Genomic DNA, 21,997 nt, shown 5'->3' on the forward strand with positions numbered 1-21,997 from the left:
TAAAAAGACGAAATAGAGAAAACTAGGCATACAGAATTAAATGGCAATAAATAAGTTCCTATCCATAATAATAAAAGCATGATATGCTAATTAAACCAGACAACCTTCCAGACAAAGCCTGGGCTGCAAGAGAAGCCCGGGTCCCGGGTGCTGGAGGGAAGCCCGGGTCCCGGGTGCCGGAGGGAAGCCCGGGTCCCAGGTGCAGGAGGGAAGCCGGTGCCAGCAGCCTGAGGAAGGAAGCCTACTCTTGCATGAATTTTGTGCATCGGGCCTCTAGTCAATAATAACCTTAAATGTACAGTAAATGAATTTAATGCTCCAACCAAAAGGTATAGGGTAGCTGAATGGATATGGAAACATGAGCCAACTATATGCTGTCTATAAGAGACCCCCCCTCAGAATAAAGCACTCACACAGGATGAAAGTGAAGGGATCGTAAAAAGTTTTTCCATGGAAATGGAAAAGAAAACAAGCAAACAAAAAAAAACTGGGGTAGCAATACTCACATCTGACAAAATAGACTTTAAAATGAAGGCCATCACAAGAGACAACAAAGGTCACTACATAATACTAAAGGGGTCAATCCAGCAAAAGGATATAACCCTGGTAAACATATATCCCCCCAATATAGGAGCACCTAAATATATAAAAACATTTCTAGAGGACTTTAAGGGAGAGATGGACAACACAGCCATTGTAGATGACTTTAACACCCACTGACTTCACCGGATAGACCTTCCATACAAAAAATTAACAAGAAAACAGTGACTCTGAAGGACACACTGAATCAGATGCATTTATAGAACATTTCACCTCAAAGCTACAGAATATACATTCTTCTCAAATGCACATGGGTCATTCACAAAGATAGAACACATATTAAGACACAAAACAAGTCTCTACAAGTTCAAAAAGAGTGAAATTATAACAAGCATCTTCTCAGATCACAATGGAATGAAGTTAGAAATCAACAACAGTAAAAAACACCCCAAAACATTCAAACACATAAAGGCTAAATAGCATGTTATTAAACAAATAGAGGCCCAGTGTATGAAATTTGTGCACAAGGTGGGGGTGGAGGGGTGGTGTCCCTCACCCAGCCTGCACCCTCTCCAATCTGGGACCCCTCGAGGGATGTTTGACTCCCTGATTAGATCCACCAGGATTGGGTCTAAATGGGCAGTGGGACATCCTCTCACAATTCATGACTGCTGGCTCCCAACTGCTTGCCTGATTTCCCCTAACTGCTTCTGCCTACCAGCCTGATCACCCCCAAACCACTCCCATGCCAGCTTTATTAATGCCTAACTGTTCCCCTGCCAGTCTGTTTGCCCCCAACTTCCCTCCTCTGCTTGCCTGGTCACCTCTAACTGCCCTCCCCTGCAGGGTTGATTGCCTCCAACTGCCCTCCCTTGCAGGCCTGGTGCCTCCCAACTGCCCTCCCTGGCTGGCCATCTTATGGTGGCCATCTGTGTCCACATGGGGGCAGGATCTTTGATCACATGGGGGCAGCCATCTTGTGTGTTGGAGTGATGGTCAATCTGTATATTACTCTTTTATTATTTAAAATAGAGTCCTGGTGCATGGGTGGGGGCCAGCTGGTTTGCCCTGAAGGGTGTCCTGGATCAGGGTGGGGGTTCCCTTGGGGCATGGCAGCCTGGGTGAGGGGCCTGTGGTGGTTTGCAGGTCAGCCACACCCCGCCAGCAACCCAAGCAGAGTCCGTGGTATATGAAATGTATTTACCTTCTACAATTGAAACTTTGTAGCCTGGAGCAGAGCCAAGCCTCCTGCTTGCTCCATGGCTGCCATCATTTCTGTTTGGATTTCTTTACCTTCTATAATTGAAACTTTGTAGCCTAGAGTGGAGGCCTAGGCCAGCCAGGACTGCAGAAGCTTGGTTTCCTCTAATGCCAGGAAAACCCAAGCCTTTCTCCAGCTCTCTGTAGCCATCTTGGTTGAGTTAATTTTCATACTATCTCTGATTGGCTGGTGGGCATGGCTGATGGGTGTAGCAGAATGATGGTTAATTTGCATATTACTCTTATTAGGTATGATGAATGGTTTACCAATGAAATCAAGAAAGAAATCAAAAGACTTTTCTTTAGTCTATCTTATCATATATATGTGTGTGTGTATATATATATGTGTGTGTGTGTGTGTATATATATATATATATATATACAATATATATATACACACACACACACACACACACACACACACACGTTATATATGTAGCCAGAGACCATAATGCCATCACAAATATAATGAACTAATGACTATGACACCCACTGTGGCCAGCACCAGCCTGATCCAGGCCAGATACCCCAACACCCCAATGAGGTAGGGCCAGCTGGCCAACTGCCTTGGCTGGCAGAAATATGGGGTGCGGGGACCTTGGAATTGCTTGGTCTCAGTCTCAGGCAGCTGAGTAGACAACACTCTTCTTTGGCGGAAGAGGACCCGGGATCAGGGTGCTGGAGTTGGGGATGGGGTGGGGAGGCTTTCTTGGTGGCCATAGAAGTCCCTGCAGGCCACACATAGCTCCATGGCTGCCGTCATTTCTGTTTGGATTTGTTTACCTTCTATCTGGCCAGGTAGGAACAGCAGCAGGAATAGGAGCCACGGGGAACCGGGGACAGTGGCAGACAGGAGCCAGGAGGTGCGAGGCCCGGCATGGGCTCTTACCCTGGCAACTGGGCCCAGCAGCACCAGCAGGTGGGCCACGATGTGCACCAAGGCACTAGGCCGCAGACGGGAGGAAAAGCATGCCAGAGGGCAAGGCCCCCACTCCAGACAGAGCCCCGAGCAGCCTGGGCGGGGCTGGAGCTGGAAACCTGATGGGATGGGCAGGGCTGCAGCCCCACACCTTTTTGGCTTTGGCCTTGGCCTTGGCCTTGGCCTTGGAATTCAGAGGTCAGTCCCACTTCAAGAGAGAGGACATGGTGGAAAGTAGGCAGGTCACAGGAGGGTTAGGAAATGTCGTGGCCATCTTCAGGAAACACAGCTGCCATGTCTTCAGTAACCATGAACAGATAATCTTTGGTCTCGGTTCCACAGAAAAGGGAGCTGAGACTCAAAAAGGAAGCCTTCCACAACACCTCACCCACTTCTCAGACCTGACCTGTGCAGCATTGTTTTCATTGACAGTAGAGGATCCAAAATGCTTTCAGATCTTTGCTGTTTTAGGCAGAAAATAATTCAGCACAGGGAATTGGTGCTTGGGAAATCATCGGACAGCTGGAGGAGTGGGTATTAGGCTGGGCCCCCAGGAAAGACTCCCTGCCCAGCGGGAGGAGCTGCCACGACTGAATTCTAGGACACTCTGGCACAGCTGTGACCTGGGGATCAGGAAACTGCTGCCCCACAAACACCCCCAGCTCCCACAAAACAGGTCACTGGGCACTGCCTCTGCCACAGCTGCCTGGGCACAGCCTGGATTCCGCTGCAGAAAACCTCCACATTTCTGCAAACACGATCACCAGCAGCAAACAGCCCAAATGTGGGAAGATGCCTCTGCCCCACTTCTGCCGTCAAAATATTGTGCAAGCACATCCAGTCGGCAGAAATGAACTCATATACAGAAACAAGCTGCAAAGGAGTTTGGGCAATTTCAGACTTTTGTCCAGGAGTGAGATCTTGCCAATGTACCTCATGTGCCTGGTATTGATAAAAATAGGGCTCAGTGGTTGAGCATCCTTCTATTAACCAGGAGGTCACAATATGACTCCTGGTCAAATTTTGGGCTTGGTCCTCAGTAGGGTACATGCAGGAGGCAGCAGATCAATGATTCTCATCATTGATGTTTCTATCTCTCTCTCTTCTCCCTTCCTCTGAAATCAATAATTTTTAAAGGGGGTCATGCTATATATATATGTGTTATAACAAGTTTTATACTTCATAGTTCACTAATGTCTTTCCTCTTAAAATCATACTTAGAGAACATTATTTATCACTTATTTTCATTTATCTCAGAGAGAAGGAGGGAGAGAGAAAAAAACGTTGTTCAGTTGTTTTCTATACTCACTGGACTGGGTTACTGAATCTGAAATCTGGGCATGTGCCCTGACTGGCAATCGATCCACCACTTTCTGATATGTATGGGACGATGCTATGCTGGCACCCGTACCTCCAGAACTGTGAGAAAAATACATTGTTGCTGTTTAAGCCACACAAATTTATGATATTTTGTAATGGCTATCTGAGCTGACTAATCTATATTAATAAAAAGGTAATATTCTATTGTAATTAGACCAGGTGGACCGGACATCTTCCGGACAAAGCCACGATGGTTGGGGCCAAGGCAGATGTGATCAGTCCAGCAGGAAAGAGCAGTTAGGGGTGATCAGGTAGGCAGGCAGAGTGGTTAGGAGTGATCAGGCAGGCAGGCAGGTGAGTGGTTAGGAGCCAGTGGTTCCAGATTGCAGAGGATGCAGGCCAGACTGAGTGACTGCCACCACCCAACCACCCCACCCCCATGCACGAATTTTAAGCACTGGGCCTCTAGTATTAATATAACTACAATAATGTTCTTTTAGTTACTATTTGGCTATTATATCATTTTCAATATTACTGTGTGTTATGGTTTACATATCCTGGCAAACAAATATAATATTATTTTTTAATCCAACTAAGTACCTCTATCTTTTAATATATGAGCTTAATCTATTTACATTTACTGTAATTACTTTTATGTTTATACATATTTTTTATTTTCTTCTTTTGTGTTTCAATGTGCAATTTTTTTAAGTTTTTTTCTCCCTTTTTTATTATGTTGAATTAATTAATATTCTTTTTAAATTATTTTTTGTCTTTATCTCCCTCTCCTGGTTTGGAAGTTACACATGCTGCTTCTAGTCTTTACTTGTTGTTCTGAAAGCTTAACATGCATCCTGGGCTTCGAAAGTCTAGTGCTGCCCTGCGCACTGCGGTGGGACTGCTAGCCACATGTGGCTCCTGAGCGATTGAAATGGGATCAGCTGGAAAATTAAGTTTTTAATTTTAACTTAAAAATCAACACACAACACAGTTGTAAAGATTTTACATAGGTATATGAATTATCTTTCTCAACTTTACATTTTGTGAAATCTAAATATAGACTAAATATTTCCAATGGAAATTAAGATGTATTAAAAATATAAAATATACACCAGATTTAGAAGATTTAGCATAAAAATATATAACATGCTTCAATAATAATATTTATATTGATCACATGCTGAAATTATAATATTTTGTGTAGTGCATTAAATAAAATATATTAACAAAATAACTTCACATGATTCTCTTTGATGCGTCTCCTAGGTGAGTTTTAATTCCTGCTTGGCCTTGTATTCTGTCGGGCAGTGCTCCTCTAGGTTAAACCCAGCCCAGGAGTCTGGATGCCCTGTTTCCTCAGCAGCTCTCTTCCATGCCGTCGTCTTCAGTTTCACCTGTTCTTCCCCATCCCGCCTGAATTTATCACTCGTTTCCTTTCCACAGGGTGATGATTGGGATTAACCAGAACGTCTGCGGCTGGCTTCAGCCACCTACACACCTGCCTCCTGTGCCTCCTCGCAGTTGGGCTCCTTCATTCAACTGCCATGGGAGCCAGCAGGCTGGTGGTCTGGCCCTCCGCCCGCCTCCTGGGGAGCTGCCTGTGCCGGAGCCAGGGAAGCCCAGGCTGCAGGGGAGCGGGGGGTGGGGTGGCAGCATGGGCTCAGCCGCACAGCCTCGGCCTTAGATCTGACTGGGCTGGGCAGCTCGGTCCCTCCTGCCCCCTCCCAGGAAGTACATCTGCTCGTCCTGGCGCTGCCTTTGGGGCAAGAGCCGGACCTGGCGCCTCGGCTATGTGACCTCGCTGGCAGGGCTTATGGCCAAAGCACGTTCCCTGATCTGGAGCCTTGGGCGCCATCCTCAGCGCTTGCTTCCCAGCCCCAGCCCAGGCTGCACTGGGGCGGCAGGGGGCACTCTGCCTCCTTCAGATGGGCTCCCTGGACCCGCACCGCCTCACCCGCACCGGGCCCTGAAGCCCCAGAGTGCTTCCCGCGGGTGCTGTGCAGGTGCCTCCTCTGCGGAGCCCCTCGGGCCAGCAGAGCCTCCCCGCTCCAGGGAGGAGCCCTGCTCAGCCCGGTCATGGGCACCGCTGTGGGGCCCATCGATGCCCAGCCGTGTGCAGAGAGCTCCATCCTGTGGCCGCAGTTGCCCAGTGCAGGCGGGTTCAGCTGCGCACTCTGTTACTGCTTCTGCTCCTTCCCGCCAGCGATGCCAAGCCTCTTCCAAAGCAGGAGCCAGTCCCAGGCTCCAGATCAGCGAACACGTGAGCCCACACAAAACAACGTGCACCCGCCGCCCCCGCCGCACCTGTGACAACTCGGAAAACAAGACAGCTGTGCTGGCAAAACCCAGTCCCTGAGAGCTCAGCAGTGGCCTGTGTGTGGTTCGGCTTGTGAGCTGAGCTCGGTGAGCAGAGGCCTCCACAGGCCTGCGAGGACCACCCGGTTTCTGGGGCTTCCTGACCCCCGACATTTCAGGGAAGCCCCTCAGCTCGCTGATGGTGACAGGTTCCTGGCCAGGGCTGAGGGTTCCCACCCAGTCACCGGGAGGTCCCAGAAAAGACCCAGGAGACACACACAGTGTGGCCGCCAGCCCCACACACTAAGCGTTAAAGACAGACTGGTTCTCTGCCACTTGCTGCCAATTTGCTTTTAAACACAAATGCAAACTCAGGCACTAACACCACTTGGGGTGTTTGACTGTCAGGCAGTAATCCCAACTTATAATAGCTTGCTTTTCAGTTTATCATGTAAATTAAAATGCAGAATTTACAAAAACGTCCAGGAAGCTCCATTTGAGAACCAGAATGGTCCCAGCCAATGCTGCTGCTGCTGGGAGAAGGTGGAGGAGCGGGCGCTCCCTGGCCATGGTGCGTGTCACTGCCAGGCCGTGGGGACCGGTGCACAGCCCTGAGCTAAAGTCTTCCCTGACTTCCCTCCCTCCGCTGGGGATGGGGGTGGGGGGGGGGGGGAAGCATGCGGGCCTCCTCATCCTGCAGGTGGGAAATGAGCCCCTCAATGCCCTGTTCTTCCAGCTGAGCCCGCACCACCTCCCAGCAGGCAGGGCCGGGAGCTCGCCCTCACTGGTGAGCATAGCGGAGGCCTGGCCTGGCCTGCCAATTCCGATCGGTCCTGGTGCCAGTGGGGCCTGCAGGCTCTTAGCTCGGCACACTCACCTTGCTCATCAGCAGCTGAGTCCTGGCCCTGCAGCAGGAGGGGTGCTCCCTCACCTGTGCCAGCAACTCTCTCCACCACAGCCTGCTGCCCCCTCCCAGGGCCCTCTGAGGGCTGGTGGAGGTTTCCTCTGTGTTTTGGTGGATGGTGGGCCTGCCTCTGCCACTGTCATCTCCAGGAGGCTGAACTGAATGACCCTCCACCCCAGCCCCAGCCCTACCCAGATTCCCAGTCTACCCGTCCACAGCCAGCCATGCCTGCCGTGGTCAGGGAGGATGAGAGCCCCAGTGAGGGGAAGGCTGACCCGCCCTCAGAGAAGGGGGCTCAAGCCTGCAACCGAGGCATGTGTCCTGACCTTGAGTGGAACAGGTGCCCTCCTGGTGCCTGGGACAGCACTCACCCAGCTGAGCCACCCCGGCCAGGCTGGCTGAACCTTTCTCAGCTTCCCCGCCCACAGGGGGGAGTTTGGGGTGATGCTGGGCCTCGAGAAGTGGCTCAGATCCCCCCTCTGCAACCTGAGGGTTCCTCCCCTCTGATGACTTCTCCAGCCCTAACTTCATCCCCATATTGAACACACATAACTAGGCCCGGGGTGCAGAACCCAGCTGCTCTGAGCAGACTCCGTGTAGAAATCCCCAGGAATCCACACACCCTGCCAGCCTCACGTGACTGCAAGGGAAGGAAGGCTGCAGGTGAGGGTGGGGCATCTTGGAGCTTAAAGACAAGGCAGAGAAAATGCAGAGATGGGGCTGGTGGGAAGCCATGGTCCACGGGGCGTGGGGCTGGTGACCGCCAGGGGGCGCTCTGCACCAAGTCAAACTCCAGGCAGGCGTCCCTGGCTCAGCCTCGCTGCCCCAGCCCTTCCTGGCAGAGGTCTGCCTCCAGGGGAAACATTTCCTGAGCCGAGGATGCTTCAGGCTCTTATCGGCCAAGGACAAGGGCACCGGCATCCTCCCCAGAGGCACCGAGGAGCCAGGGAGCCTGGTGCTGACTAGTGATGTTCGGCCCAGGCGCTTCCTCGTTGTACTATTATATTAATATTTAGCTCTGTTGACTAATGAGTTTGCTGACCACTGGCCTAGAGGACCTGCAGTGGGCATTGTACTCTTAGAGCCTTTCTCCTCTCCCGTAGTCATCATGCCCTGGCATCTACTCCAGCTCCCCTGTGTTAACAGAAAAAACAACAACACCTTGAAACCTGTAAAGAATTTTTGTGAGTTTTTTTGAGCCAAACTGTCGACATATGCTTGAAGCAGAACCTCAATGAACTGAGATAATGCTCTGGAGAATGCAGAATTACATCTATATTTATACATTGCAATCAAAGGAAAGGGACGTAGGTGAGTTACATGAAATTCATTGGTTATAGATTAGGGAGGTGGGACAGAGCAAAGCGGGGGAAACCTCTGGGATAGGGTGAAAAGTGAAATGATGGGCATGAGCTTCTCTTACAGAGATGGGTACAGGATACTCTAACGTAATTAACAGTTGACAATTAACTTGATAACAATAACAATGAGGGAATGTCTCGATGCCAATTGTTGTGCCCTGAGGGGTCCAGAGTAAAAAGGAAGTTACAAGTTACCCAGACATCTCACAGATATGCTATCTTAGAGGCAAAAAGGCAAATGGGCTCAGTAAAGATCTAAATTGATCTTTGTCAGGGAAAATATTGGCCTAGGACATGACAACCCACTATAACCTGTTTGTAGTTAAATATTTAATTTTCAGACCATCTTTTGTGGTTATCTTAGGTCTCTGAGTTTGCAAGACTGCCACGCAGGCCTCCCCTGAGCTTGTCAGGTTGGCATGTAGCTCTTTTCGTCCACACACCAGCCAGAGTGGCAGCCCACTCCGCCTGCCGGGCACATCCAGCTGCATTAGCCAATCGGCACCTCTCACTCCCCAGCCTCAGGGTTGGCTCAGGGGTGGATTGGGAGCCCAATCAAGGCCATGAGGGGGAGGAGGCTTCCCAGCATGCTGAGGGAGACGGCAGGGAAATGTCCTTTCCCAGTGTAAGCCTGTTAGACGTGGAGGAGGAGCAGGGGCTCCTGAGCTGGGTCCAGCCTTCCTTACTCATCAGGAAGCCTTGATGGGGTGAAGCAGACACCCGGGAAGCAAACAGGAGAGCCAGAAGGAGTGGGTATTGTCAGGCTGCTGAATCCAGCCATGTGTCGAGTCCTTATTGGGCGGACTTTCCCACTAAAGGGACCATAAGCCTCTTATTGTGTTTTAGGCCCATTTTAATTGTCTTTTGGTTTCCAGCAACTAAAAGGTTCTTACCTGGTTATCCCGTTTGACCAAAGATGAAAATGGAGACCAAGACCATACAGGAAGGTGCCAGACCACAGTGAGCACCTGCACAGCAGTGTGTATCCCTGCCGCTCCGGAGCACACTGAGACTCAATGGAGCTGAGCGTGCGCACTGCTCCTCGCCATTTCCAATGCTCGTCCAGGTTCACGCTTCAAGAAGAGGACCCCGGGCAGGGAGGACCCCGGACACAGAGGACCCCGGGCACAGAGGACCCTGGGCACGGAGAGCACCCCAGGGAACAGAGGACCCCAGCTGCAGAGGCTGTCCACCCACTGCCAAGGCCTATAGCAAGACAGCGCTGCCCCAGGCTGCCTGCCCAGCAGCCTGGGGTGCCGGAGCCTGAGCTTTGCTGGGCAGCCAGGGGTGAGAGGGACCCCACCATAGGAAAGGGACCCACCGCCTGGAGCTTGGCTGTGCTGGTTTTATCTGCATAACAGCGGTGGGTTCTGGAACCGCAGACACGGTGCAAGTTCAGCTCAGCAGAGGCAGGGAGCAGGGAGGCAGGCCGCGCAGGAAGGTCAGCCCGGCGACCCCCCCACAGCCGCTCCTTGGCCTCTGAGCTCTGTATGTGCAACCCCCTGCACGTCAGGGAGACCAGCTGCACATCCCTCACTTGGCCATCTCCTAACCAGGTTTCTCTGATTTTCCACAACCATCAACAATGCCCAATTCCCGGAAATGGAACAGAAGCGGCCTGCAGCGGCTAGGGGGTCAGGGTGCAGCCTGGCCTGGGTGCCGGCGCGCTGGGCCCGGGGCCCCACGGGAAGGACTGTGCCCGCAGCACCGCGGGGGGTGGCTCTGGCCGTGCTGCAGGGTGGAGATGGCTGTCTGCGCCGGGTTTGGAGCCCAGAAGCACGGTTCCTTCCCAGTCCAGGCCAGTGGGTGGCAAAGGTCACGTGTCTGACCGTGTGGAAGGCGTTTACCGCACCATCTCCATCCTCTGCTCTCCTAGGATCCATGTCATCGCTGTTCCCTTCACCGTTTGAGGAACTGATACCGGAGGCCCCGTGACTTGCCTGAGGCCCTCCCAGGACCCCAGGGGACACTGGCACTGAGGGGGCCGATTCCTCAGCGCGAGGCCTCTTTTTGGAAGGCTGAGGCTAGGCCGTGCATTCATTCTAGCCCTCTTTCCTGGAAATGCTGCCTCCTGCGCTGCCAGACGGAGCTGCCTGTCTGCGGGGGTGTGTGGCTGCTGCTTCCTAAAACCCTGCCAGGCTCCTGAGCGCAGCAGGCAGCTCCGCCCACCATGCTGCCCACGGCCTCCGGCAGAAGGAGAACGTCTGCGGCCAGATATTTTGGTAGGAATTCTGTTCTATTCTGTGCGGAGTGGGGTTACCTTTAGTCTCAGGAGGAGTCTCTGACGCCATCCACAGGGGCCCTCTCAGCTTGCAGGCGGGAGCAGCCAGGGCCCAGGGACTGGCCGGGTGCAGGGCTCACTCCAAACTGGGGAACTGTTCCAGGTCTGCGGGACAGCAGAGCCTGCGGGTGGCCACGGCCGCCGGAGCCCGGGCTCTGAGGACGGCAGACCGAGGTGCGAACGGCGCATCCTTTCCAGGAGGCAGTGCCTCCTAAGGCTGCACTGGGCCGGCGTGGAAACAGTTGGGCCAGGAGCTTATACAGAAATCGAGAGGACTGCTGTCGCCCCCGGCATAGTGCCAGGGGGCCGGGGGGAGGGGGTAACTTAAAAGGGGAACGACCCTCTGGTGGGGGTGCCAGCTGGGAGTCATGCAGGTGCTGCTGGGCCGCAGGGCGTTGGCCAGGGTTCTGGGAAATCCCAGATACTGCGGGAAGGGAAGGCAGTGTCCTGAACCAGCTGTGCCTTAAGCCAGAACGGAGCTTTGTCAAATCCCAGGCCTTTTAAATACCGGAGACCGTCTCATTGATCGAGGGCGGGTCCCAGCATCAGCATGTTCCTTAACCCCCAGGGAGCCACCACTCAGTGGGCCAGGAAGCACCAGCTCGAGCCCAGGGAGGCGCAGCTGGATGGCCTCTGGGGGTCTGCGCCGTGTCTGTGGGGCGAGGAGCCAGGCTCTGTGTTTGCGAGCAGGGTGCTGGGCCAGGCTGGCCCTGTGTGGCGGCCCTGCGGGTGTTTGGTCTCTGGGCTCCCTCCTGCAAATGGTGGGGAGCAGCTGATCTGGCCTTTAACTCTCTCCGGTCCCAATGCATTGTGGGTCTGTAAGATCTCTGCGTTCCAGCATCATCGGATTTGAGGGGGAAACTCACTTGCTTTTGTGGAAGGTTCCAGACACCAGGTGCAGATGCTGATCGTTTAAGAAAGACAAATGAGATACTGCATGAATACCTGACGTTTTAAGCCTGTACTTGGGGTGATTTTATTATAGTGAAATTCACATAAAAGTAACAATTTTTAAGTGATGCATTAATTGTATGGAATTGGTACTGGCACAGTGTCTGTGGCCACCACCTCTCCAGCTCCAGGTGTTCTTATGTCCAAAGAAACACCCTCTCACTACGCTGTGGCCCCTGCGGGTCTCTCTCTCTGCACTTACCTGTGCTGTGTGGTTCACGTGAACAGACTCACTCAGCATGAGTCCTTCAGTGACTGCTTCCTTGCCTTAGAGCAGTGTTTCCCAAAGTGCGGTACGCGTACCCCCAGGGGTACGGGAAGAGTTTGGTGGGGGTATGCACTGCACCGTGCTTAGCTGCGCCTAATTCTACGTTCTCTTGAGTACGAGGGGTACTCAGTGTTATGAAAATTATAGAAGGGGCACACATATGTCAAAAATTTGGGAAACACTGCCTTAGAGAATAGCTTTCAGGTTCGTCCACACCGTGACATGCATCGCAGACAGCGGGCAGCTTTGTCAAAAAGGCCCACAGCGCCACTGGGAAGAGGGGTCAGTCACACAGGGAAGTGACTTCCTCCCATCCTTCTGTCTCTTCTCCCTCCCTCTCTCTCCCTCTCTCTCCTTCTGTCTGCCTCCCTTTCCCCTCCCTCCCCCTCCTCTGTTTTCCCTCTCCATAGATCCTGGAGGAGACTGTTGAGGAACCTGAGCCTGTTTTTAACTGAGATGTTCGGGGAGTTTGGGAAAACAGAATATTCTTCAGGGTTTCGCTGTGCTGCCATACTTCCCTTTACCTCGCCCGCAATATTGTCTCACCAGGAGCCACCTGCAGCAAAGTCAGAGGCCAGCCAGGTCTGGTCTCCTTCGGGGCCTATGCTGAGACTTGCGCCCGCCGTGGGCACCTGTGGCTCTAGCACGTTAGCATATTCCTATGACACCCCTGTCTGTCCCAGCCGGCTGCACCCTCCCAGCAGCCTCCCAGACCTCTGCTTGCCGCCGGCCTGCCTCTTCCAGGGATGGGGGCGGGGAGTTATTCTGCAGCTGACCTTCCTGGGCACCCCCAGCATGAGCAGCCACTGCACACCTGAGCCTCAGCGGCAGGAAAGATGGTGGCCTCTGCCACACCTGCCAGAGTCCGAAGTGAAGAAAGCAGCTCTGAACCCAGCTATTCCTACGGATCCCCAACTTCCTGGCCTACAAGCGGACCGTCAGGACCAAGGGGCACCTTGGAAAGGGCATCCTCCTCCATCGCACCCCTCCCTCCTGCCTGCCCAACTCAGTGACTGTTCACGTGGCCTCTCCAGGCAGGGAGGCAAGAGTATGTCCTAGGACCGTGGTCAGCAAACTCGTTAGTCCACAGAGCCAAGTAGCAACAGTACAACCACTGAAATTTCTTTTGAGTGCCACATTTTTTAAACTTGAACCTCTTCTAACGCCACTTCTTCAAAATAGACTTGCCCAGGCTGTGGCATTTTGTGGAAGAGCCACCCTCAAGGGGCCAAAGAGCTGCATGTGGCTCAAGAGCCGCAGTTTGCTGACCACAGTCCTAGGAGAATGGCAGCCTGGGCGGGAGAGACTGAAGGTAGAAAGGGCTGAGGTGGAAAGGTAGGGGGTACCACGTTGAGAAACTTGGGCTTTCTCACGAGCAATGGGAGCTGTTGGGAGGAGTAAGCATCGGGCTGAGGAGGCCAGGTGCTTGTAGACTGGTAGCTGGGTGTGAATTCAACACTCAGCTCTTCATTGTTTTGCTGATCCTACCCTTGCACTTCTGTGTCTTCCCAATATTGCAGCTGGACCAAGGCTCCTAACGCCTAAACCTGATGAGACCTGTCACTAGCACAGCACATCCCCGTGGACTCCCATCCAGCCAGCCCACCCTGACCCATCACATTCTCCCGTGTGCGCCCACACTGGCTCAGCACCGGTGGTGCCACCTCAGTGTTCCTCAGGTGTGCCAGTCTTCTGTGTGCTCTGCCCTCTCTCCAGCACACCTTCCCCCAGAGATCCACGTGGCTCACACTCTCCTCTATCAGACTTCTACCTGAATAGCACCTTCTTTGAGGCTTTCCCTAACTGCCCGTCTGTGTCACACTGTAACCGGGGCGCGGGTAACCTGCCCACCCATGACTCAAAGACCCAGGCTAAAGGGACAGCCATCATCCCGGGTGGTGCTTGTAGACAGGCCACATGGTAAAGGGAGAGATTGAGCTCCTGAAGGTTCTCACGTTGGCAATGGAATCCTTGTCTGTAAGTCATACTCCACTCAAAACTCATTGCCCCAACTACGCACCAGTTCAAAAAGTCCAGCCTTGCATGCCTCGAAGGAGAAGATTGAAAGTACAATATTTGGCAAACCACACTAATAACTGCACTAATTTTTTACTGTCTTACTTTTCTTCAAAGTAGTCTTTATTATCTCACATAGTTAGATAATTCTTTAGCTTTATTGAGAATTCACCTGTTCTAAGTGTATAATCAATGATTCTTAATAAATTCATAGCCCGTTCTGGGATAATTACATCGCCCAGCAGAGTTCCTCTGTGCTCACTGCAGTTACTTCACACTCCCACGTCTAGCCCGAGGAAAACCTCTATTTATTTGCTTCCTGAATCTGTAAATTTGCTTTTTCTGGATACTTTGTGTAAGTGAAATCATCTGCTAGGAAGTCTTTTGCATCAGGCTCCCTTTATTTGGCAAATGGTTTCTGAGGTTTATTCATGTTCTCGTGTATCAGCAGTCTGTTCTGTTTTAGTTGAATAAGACCCATCATATGGATGTGCCTTTTGTTACCAGTGGATTTATGGTTGTATGGTCCAGCAGAGTGGTCTATCCTGAAGAATGGTCCATGTGTACATGAAAATAACGTACACTCTACAGTCATGGTGAGGAGTGTCCTACAGTCTGTATATATTTATAATTGTTATAGCTTCCCTATGTATTGACACTCTACAGTCATGGTGAGGAGTGTCCTAAAGTCTGTATATATTTATAATTGTTATAGCTTCCCTATGTATTGACACTCTACAGTCATGGTGAGGAGTGTCCTAAAGTCTGTATATATTTATAATTGTTATAGCTTCCCTATGTATTGACACTTTTTCCATTATGAAATAATTCTCTTTTTCTTTTCCTAATGTCTATTTTATATTTACATATTTACAGATGTCTTAAAGTTAATGTTACATGACATATCTTCTTTCAAGCTTTTCCTATCAATGGTTTTGTGTCATTCAATCTATAGTTTCTTAGACAGCACATAATTGAATCATGAAGATAGTTTTGCCTTAGGGGTGTCGAACTCAATCAGAGAAAGGGCCAAAATCTAAAATCCAGCCTAAATCGCGGGCCAAATGGTTTACTGAACAGTCATAAACTGTCATTGTGATGGAAACGCAGGGGAGTGCAGTGATGACAGCGCGGTGCGGGCCACATTGCAAGGCCTGGCGGGACGGATTTGGCCCGCGGGCCTTGTGTTTGACACATGTGGATTAGAGTATTTAGACCATCCACATTTAATGTGATTATTGATTTGAATTTACCTTTACCATTTTGTAATTTGTTTTCTATATGTCACTTTTATTTTTGCTCCTATGTTCCTTTTTTACTAATTTCTTTGTACTAGATACTTTCCAGTATACCATTTAATTTTCATTTATTTTTTTTTACTCTATTTTTGTTATTTAATTAGTGTTTCCTCTAGAGCAGGGTGGGGAACCTTTCTCTGCCAAGGGCCATTTAAATATCTATAACAGCGTTTGCTGACCATACACAATTATCAACTTAAAAACCAGCCTGCTATATTTGGTCACACGTTTAATTAACTTTCCCCTAATGCTTTAGCGGGCCCAAACCCAATGATTTCCCAGGCCTTCAATGGCTCTCCAGATGGACATTCCCACCTCTGCTCTAGGAATTACAATATGCACTTTTATTTTAATCTATTTCAGATGAGTACTTAATTACAGTAAAAATAGAAACTTTCTCCAAAGTAATTTATTTCCTTCCTCCTCCATGTGTTAATGTAAAATCTATACATAGATTTTAATGAGGCGGAAAACTCCTATCACCTAGTGACATTGTAGCCATCATAGTATCATGTTGCACTACATTACTTACATGTTTGGGATGATACTGGTGTGCAGGGTTCATAGTCTGCAGTAGTGAATAGTAGTGCCCTAGGCCTACACATGCACTCACTGCTCACTAAGTGACTCAGAGTACTTTCCAGTCCTGTAAGCCCAGTCAAGATACGTGACCTCTCACAGGTAAACCTTTTAAATCTTGTGTACTATATTTCTAGTATATTTTTACTATACTTACATACATAAGAAACTTCCAGCCTAGGTCTGCAGTCTAGAAGCAGTAGGCTATGCCATGGATTCTTTTTACCCACTAAATACTTTAATGCTGCTGTTAAATTGTTTATTTGGTAACTTGCTTAGGATAAGTCTGTTACCCCCATGGAATGCAGTCACTAATATTACTGCTTATATTTGTTTTTTATTCTTCCTTTTATTTGTAAGCTTGACTTCCTAGGGATTTCTGTGCAATTTCAGTGATCAGCCAATGACTGGACCAATGTTGTTTTCACATCTTGAGCCAGTAAATCATCCATTCTCAACCAATAGATCGTGTTTGGAGTAGGGAAATGCTATCAAAGCTTAGGCTATTTCAGGTTTTCTTGGCTCTTATATTCTTCTGGACCTTCAGCTCTGTGCATGGCCACAACCTCAGGGCTGGCAGAGGTATGGGATACAGTGAGCCTCTCTGGTCCCCACTGGACATGCATGTAGCCTAAGTCAAAACATATGTGCCCCCAAATGACCACAACCTCAGATAGAGCATTGATTCCCTCCATTTACCTACTGCCAAGACTGTCTATCCATTGACAAAGCCTCTTGTCAATGATAAGGGCACCTCTCACCACTCAGACTTAAATGAGCCACTCTGACTTTGTGAGCAGAGTTATGTGCCACACCCTGGCGGAACCTCTGAGCTGACTGAGCTGGGGGAGTGAGAGACCCTAGGCAAGCACACCAGACTCCCACTCTTCTTCCCGAAGGCACTGCAGTTTTTCACGTGTAAGTGCTTTTGAGACTTGCATGCCTTTGGTCAATTCCACAGTATGAAAATGGTTATTTTTGTCAATTTTGTCTATATTTATAGTTGCATTTGGGGAAGATGACTTACTGACCTCATCGCTTATACATAGAAGTCCTACTTAGTACTTATTTATTTCATCTACCATCTGTCTCCTCTCTTATTAAGATGCGGGCTCTAACCTACATGCTTTATTTCCACTACTAGCACTCCTTTGATGACTATTCAAGCACCACTTAAATGGTCAGGACAAAGGTTAATGTTAGAGCTCCTTTCACAGTGCTTTGTTGAGTGAGTGAATGAATGAATGAATGAACATTTTTCCTTTTTTTAATTGAAATGAAGAAGGTGTAATGAACACGATTACTATGCCAGAAAGAGAAGAAAGAGGAAAGAAGAAATATTTGAGATAATAATGGCTAAGAATTTTTCCAAATTGATGAGTGTGTAGTATGGAATTTAACCTCGCTCAGAAAGAGGGCTGGTCTTCAGCTTGGACTCTGGGAGGTAATTCTGATAAGAGTGCCTTTATTTAGGGTACGGCCGACTATTCCACCTAATGGGCTTCCCAACCCAGAAAGACAAACCATGGGAATAGAGTGGGAGCTTGGGGTCAGGTGGGGTTAGTCAACCTGGAGGCTGAGATCAGCCATGCAAAAGTCATTAGTCCTGATGAAGCTCTGAAGGGCCAAGACGGGGGTTTTAGGGTTCACATCAGTTTGTTTCTTGCCAACACCCGTTCATACTGGGCTCCTGGGCTGAGCCCTGTGCCGGACTGGGGACATGGGAGTCTCCACGCTGGGCCCTGGGCTAGATTGGCAATGAGAAGAGGACAGACCATAAAGTCCTGCTGAAACCAGCTGGGTTTAGGAGTGGAAGCGGCTATTCTAGGTGGCACGCTCTGTATAGGAATCCCTCCTTTGCGAGGATCTCAGTGGCTGAGTGTGAGTGGGTGTGGAGCAGAGACCATGTTCCGGAAGCCTTGAGGCCCTGGTTTGTCCAACCAGAAGGAAAGCTCAGCAAAGTCAGAGCATGAGCGTGCGCGTGAGCGCTGGGCAGAGACTTGAGCACCTCTGGTCTGGTTCCTGCTGGAATCATCACCTGTGAGCTGCGGGAGAGTTAGAACAGTGCTGCATGGGAGGGGTAGGGGGGGAGTTAGGACAGTGCTGCACAGGAGGGCGGTGGGGGAGCATTAGGACAGTGCTGCCTGAGAGGAAGCTGGGAGGTGAAACAGCTCGGGAGGCCAGCCCTTCAGGAGCGCGCTGGGCGCTGGGAACAGCAGGTGCGTGGGTGTGAAGCCCTCTGTGCCCTGCAGTGCTGGTGGCTGTGTCCTGCGTTATTAGGATGAAAGCTCTGGAGGCAGGCAGACCTGGATTGAATCCCAGCCCGTCCTGGCTCCCTGCGTTGCCTGTGAGGCTGCACACAGTTCCTCAGCTACATGGAGGTCATGGTTGCTGCAAACAGTGACTCGGGCCGAAATGTGTACGCAGGAGACCCTGCCACAGCGAGTGTTCAGTGCATGTGACTTGGTAACTACATGGGCCTCACTCCGGCTCTCCAGCAACCCCGGAGCAAGGGCCCGGGAGGCCCAAAGGATGTGAACCGCGGATTCTCACTGCTCCCCATGACCCTCAGGGCTCCCTGAAGCCTCTTCCTAAAAGGCCCCTCGTCACCAGATACCAGAGGAACGTGAGGTTCCCAGGCCGTCACCCCGCGCTGTGCAGAGGCATTTCATCTGCTTCTCCTCCTCACCACGCGGCTTAGGTGTGGTTCTCCAGAGAATCAGCATTATTTTCAGGGAAATGACAACGGCTCTCAGGAGGAGAGCCTCCTATGGTTGAGACCCTCTGCTCAGCACGCCCCTCTCCTCGCCGTGAGACGGCTCAAGGCCACAGCCTTTCCGTTCCCATCACATCTCGCAGGTCTGAAAGTCGCCTATAGGCATTTTCTACCAATGAAAGCTGTCCTGCGGGAACGTGCTGGCTGGAGGGCAGGCCCTGGGCTGAGGTGAACTGCAGAAGCAGGTGTGTAAGAGCTACATCTCCCTGGTCTCCCCAGTGGTGCATGTATCCTCTCACTGGCTCCTCTCGCCAGTCCGTGCCAGAGGGTGCTGGTGTCCCTGTTTTAAAGGAGAGGAAACAGGTGTGGAGAGAACAGCTGCTTTGTCCAGGGCCAAGCTCCTCATCGCTGGCCAGGCCGGCTCTGGGAACCAAGTGTGACTGCAGAGAAGCTGACTGCAGAGAAGGAGCTGGCCCGGGCCCACGGCTCAGTTGGTGGAGCTTTGTCTGTGCACCAAAAGGTGGTGGGTTCAATTCCTGATCGGGGCGCATACCCAGGTTCCGGTTCTATCCCCAGTTGGGGAGTGTACAGAAGGCACTGATTGATTGGCCGGTTTAGCTCAGTGGATAGAGTGTTGGCCTGCGGCCTAAAGGGTCTAAGTTCAGTCCCAGTCAGGGGCACGTGCCTGGGTTGCAGGTTACATCCCCAGTGGGGGGTGTGCAGGAGGCAGCCGATCGATTATTCTTTCTCATCATTGAGGATTCTACCTCCTTCTCCATCTCCCTTCCTCTCTGAAATCAATAAAAATGATTTGAAATGTAATTGAAAAGTATGCACACCCTAAAATTGAGGATTTTATTTCACATGGAGAATAAAACACAAGCCAGTCACATCAGGAAGTGATCGTCTGTGTCGAGTGTGACTTCCTCTTAGAAATAGGAGAGCAGATGCGTCACCGTGGCCCTCTGCACCAGGTTCCTCTTTCAGGATGTGCCCAGAATGCTCTCACTGGGGCTGTGTCTGTGCCACCCTTTGACTGGGGGTTGGGTTCAGGTGTCTTTAGCGTCCAGAATGCCCCTTTGCTCTCCGGGGTTCTGAAGGGATAGAGGTGCCCTGAAGGGACAGCCGAGGGGCTGGGGGCCGTTTGCCACTTAGTCCCTTTACTATGATTGGGCAGAAGCAATGCTCCCTCTCTGGCCGGCCACTCACCCTCCCACCTCCCACCAAGGCCCCATCGCGCCTCTAACGGAGGGGAGAGCCGTTAGGTGCCTGGAAAGCTGTGCAGTGATGGTGTTTTCTGGAAGAACCAGAAGGAGAGTTGGACAAAGCTGGAGTGGAAACTGCCACGCAGCCAGAGACCCGCTGCCCTGGCCGGAGCTCCCCCTGGAGGCAGCGGGAGCAGTGGGCACCTTTCAGGCCCGGGAGCACAGAGGTGGCACCTAACCTGCCCCTGGCAGGGCAGTCCACTGCCAGCTGCTCGAGGGCAGGGGGGGACTAACAAGACCCGCAGCCCCCAGAGGTGGCCACGCTGGACGGGCAGGTGGGGGCCCTGAGGGCCACAGGGGCACATTTAGTGAGCAGCCACCCTGGGGCCAGATGCTTTTGCTCTTTTTTTATTATTATTGTTTAAGTATTGCAAATAGCAGTACATATGTCTCCTTTTATTTTTTTCCGATTGACCTTCCCCTGGCCTCCCCTATTCCTGGCACATGCCCTCACCCCCTCCCAGTGTCTTGTGTCCACTGTTTATGCTTATGTGCATGCGTACAAGCCCGGCAGTTGAGAGCCTGGCATGTCCAGAGTGAAATATTCCGATAATAATTGGTGAGCGTCAGAAGGGGGCAGACGTGCCACCAGCACATCGGAGGCACCTGCAGGGCGCACAGCTCCCACCTGGGCAGCAGTGGGCGGAGGAGCGGAGCTGCGGACAGCAGGCCACAGCATTTTCCCTGCGGTTCTGTGACATGCTCTTCAGGGGAAGTGTGGGCACCTGTCAGTCCGCACATATGTGTTCATGTGTGCATGATGAAGTCAAGCTCAGGGGAACATGGGCCGCCGAACCTGAGTGTGATCATCGGCCTGGGAAAGTGTGCACGTGTGAGGGGGAGCCTGTGCAGTTGCACAGGTCTGCCTCCCCCACACTAGATTCTAGGCTCCTGAGCGGCCAGCCCATTCCCTGCTTCTCTGTTCATCTAGTGGATAACTGGCATAGAGGCAGCCACATACCTACATGGTGTGGAGGGCCAAATCCATACCAAGCATGCTACCTGCTTTACTGCCTGGTCTCCATAGCAACCCTAGGAGGTGGCTCTGATGTCCGAATTTTGCAGCTGAGGTGTTTGCAGTGCTCAGAAAGGCGTGGCTTGTGTGATCTCAGCCAGTGCACATGCACTGCGCTGCCAGGTTTTGGTCCCAAAGGCTAGACTCTGTCTGTGGTGCCACACCACCTCCCACACTGCGGCAACCAGAACCAGAAAGTGGGGAGTCCATTGGGAAGTAGAAGCTAAGGGGAGCCATAGAGTCTGCAGGGATGGGCGGACTCGCTCCCTCTGAAGTCACCCACCCCACTCAGGGTTCGCACCGAGAGGCTGCCAAGCAAGCTATGCAAAGCTGTAGACAGAGAAGCAACACTTGGAAAAGCATGAAATCACTGTCCGAAACACAAACCTCACCTGCCAACGAGAGCAAAGCAAATTGCAGCTAGTGAGTCAACTCTCCTCCCGTGGCGCAGTGGTCCCTGCGGGAAGAACAGTGTTGACGAGAAGTGATGAGAGCAGATATCCTCTTAAAACTGTTAAGATGTCCTTTGGCCTAGTGTTTGATCTGTGGTGATGTCCCAGGAGCACTTGAGAAGAATGTCTATTCTGCTGCTGTTGGGTGGAGTCCTGTAAGTGTGGGTTAGCTGGAGTTCGGTCGTAGTGCTGTTCAGTCTTCCTTTCCTCACTGGTGTCCTGTCCACTATGGAAAGTGAGATGCTGAAGGTTTCAGTTACTGTTGTTCACTGTCTATTCTCTCAAGTCTGTCTATTTCTGCATCATGGACTTTCATACTCTATTATTAGGTGAATATGTTTACAGTTGCCATAACTTCTTGATGGTCAGACTTTCATTATATTGTCCTTCTTTCTCTCTTATAATAATTTTTTGTCTTGAAGTCTTTTCTGTCTGAATTCAGTACAGCTACTCCAGCTTTCTTTTGATCACTGTTTACATGGAGTATCTTTTTCTGTCCTGTCACTTTCAACCTATTTATGTCTTTGAATCTTAAGTAAGTCTCTGTAGATGGTGCA

General features: G+C 51.1%; 1 protein-coding gene across 3 annotated transcripts in view; it reads left to right on the forward strand.

The window, feature by feature from the left end:
* Window positions 1-10,361: 10,361 nt before the first annotated feature.
* Window positions 10,362-21,997, forward strand: part of ARHGAP22 (Rho GTPase activating protein 22) — a 135,678-nt gene continuing 124,042 nt past the window's right edge. Inside the window, exon 1 of one of the 3 annotated variants that reach the window (XM_045570687.1) lies at window positions 10,362-10,821. In XM_045570687.1, coding sequence (XP_045426643.1) covers window positions 10,770-10,821 — 52 coding nt within the window. In that variant the 5' untranslated portion in view covers window positions 10,362-10,769. The remainder of the gene's footprint in view (window positions 10,822-21,997) is intronic. The other 2 variants (XM_045570689.1, XM_045570690.1) reach the window with 2 other exon arrangements.

This window comes from Pipistrellus kuhlii, unplaced genomic scaffold, assembly GCF_014108245.1.
Source record: "Pipistrellus kuhlii isolate mPipKuh1 unplaced genomic scaffold, mPipKuh1.p scaffold_m20_p_35, whole genome shotgun sequence".
Classification (NCBI taxonomy): Eukaryota; Metazoa; Chordata; class Mammalia; order Chiroptera; family Vespertilionidae; genus Pipistrellus; species Pipistrellus kuhlii.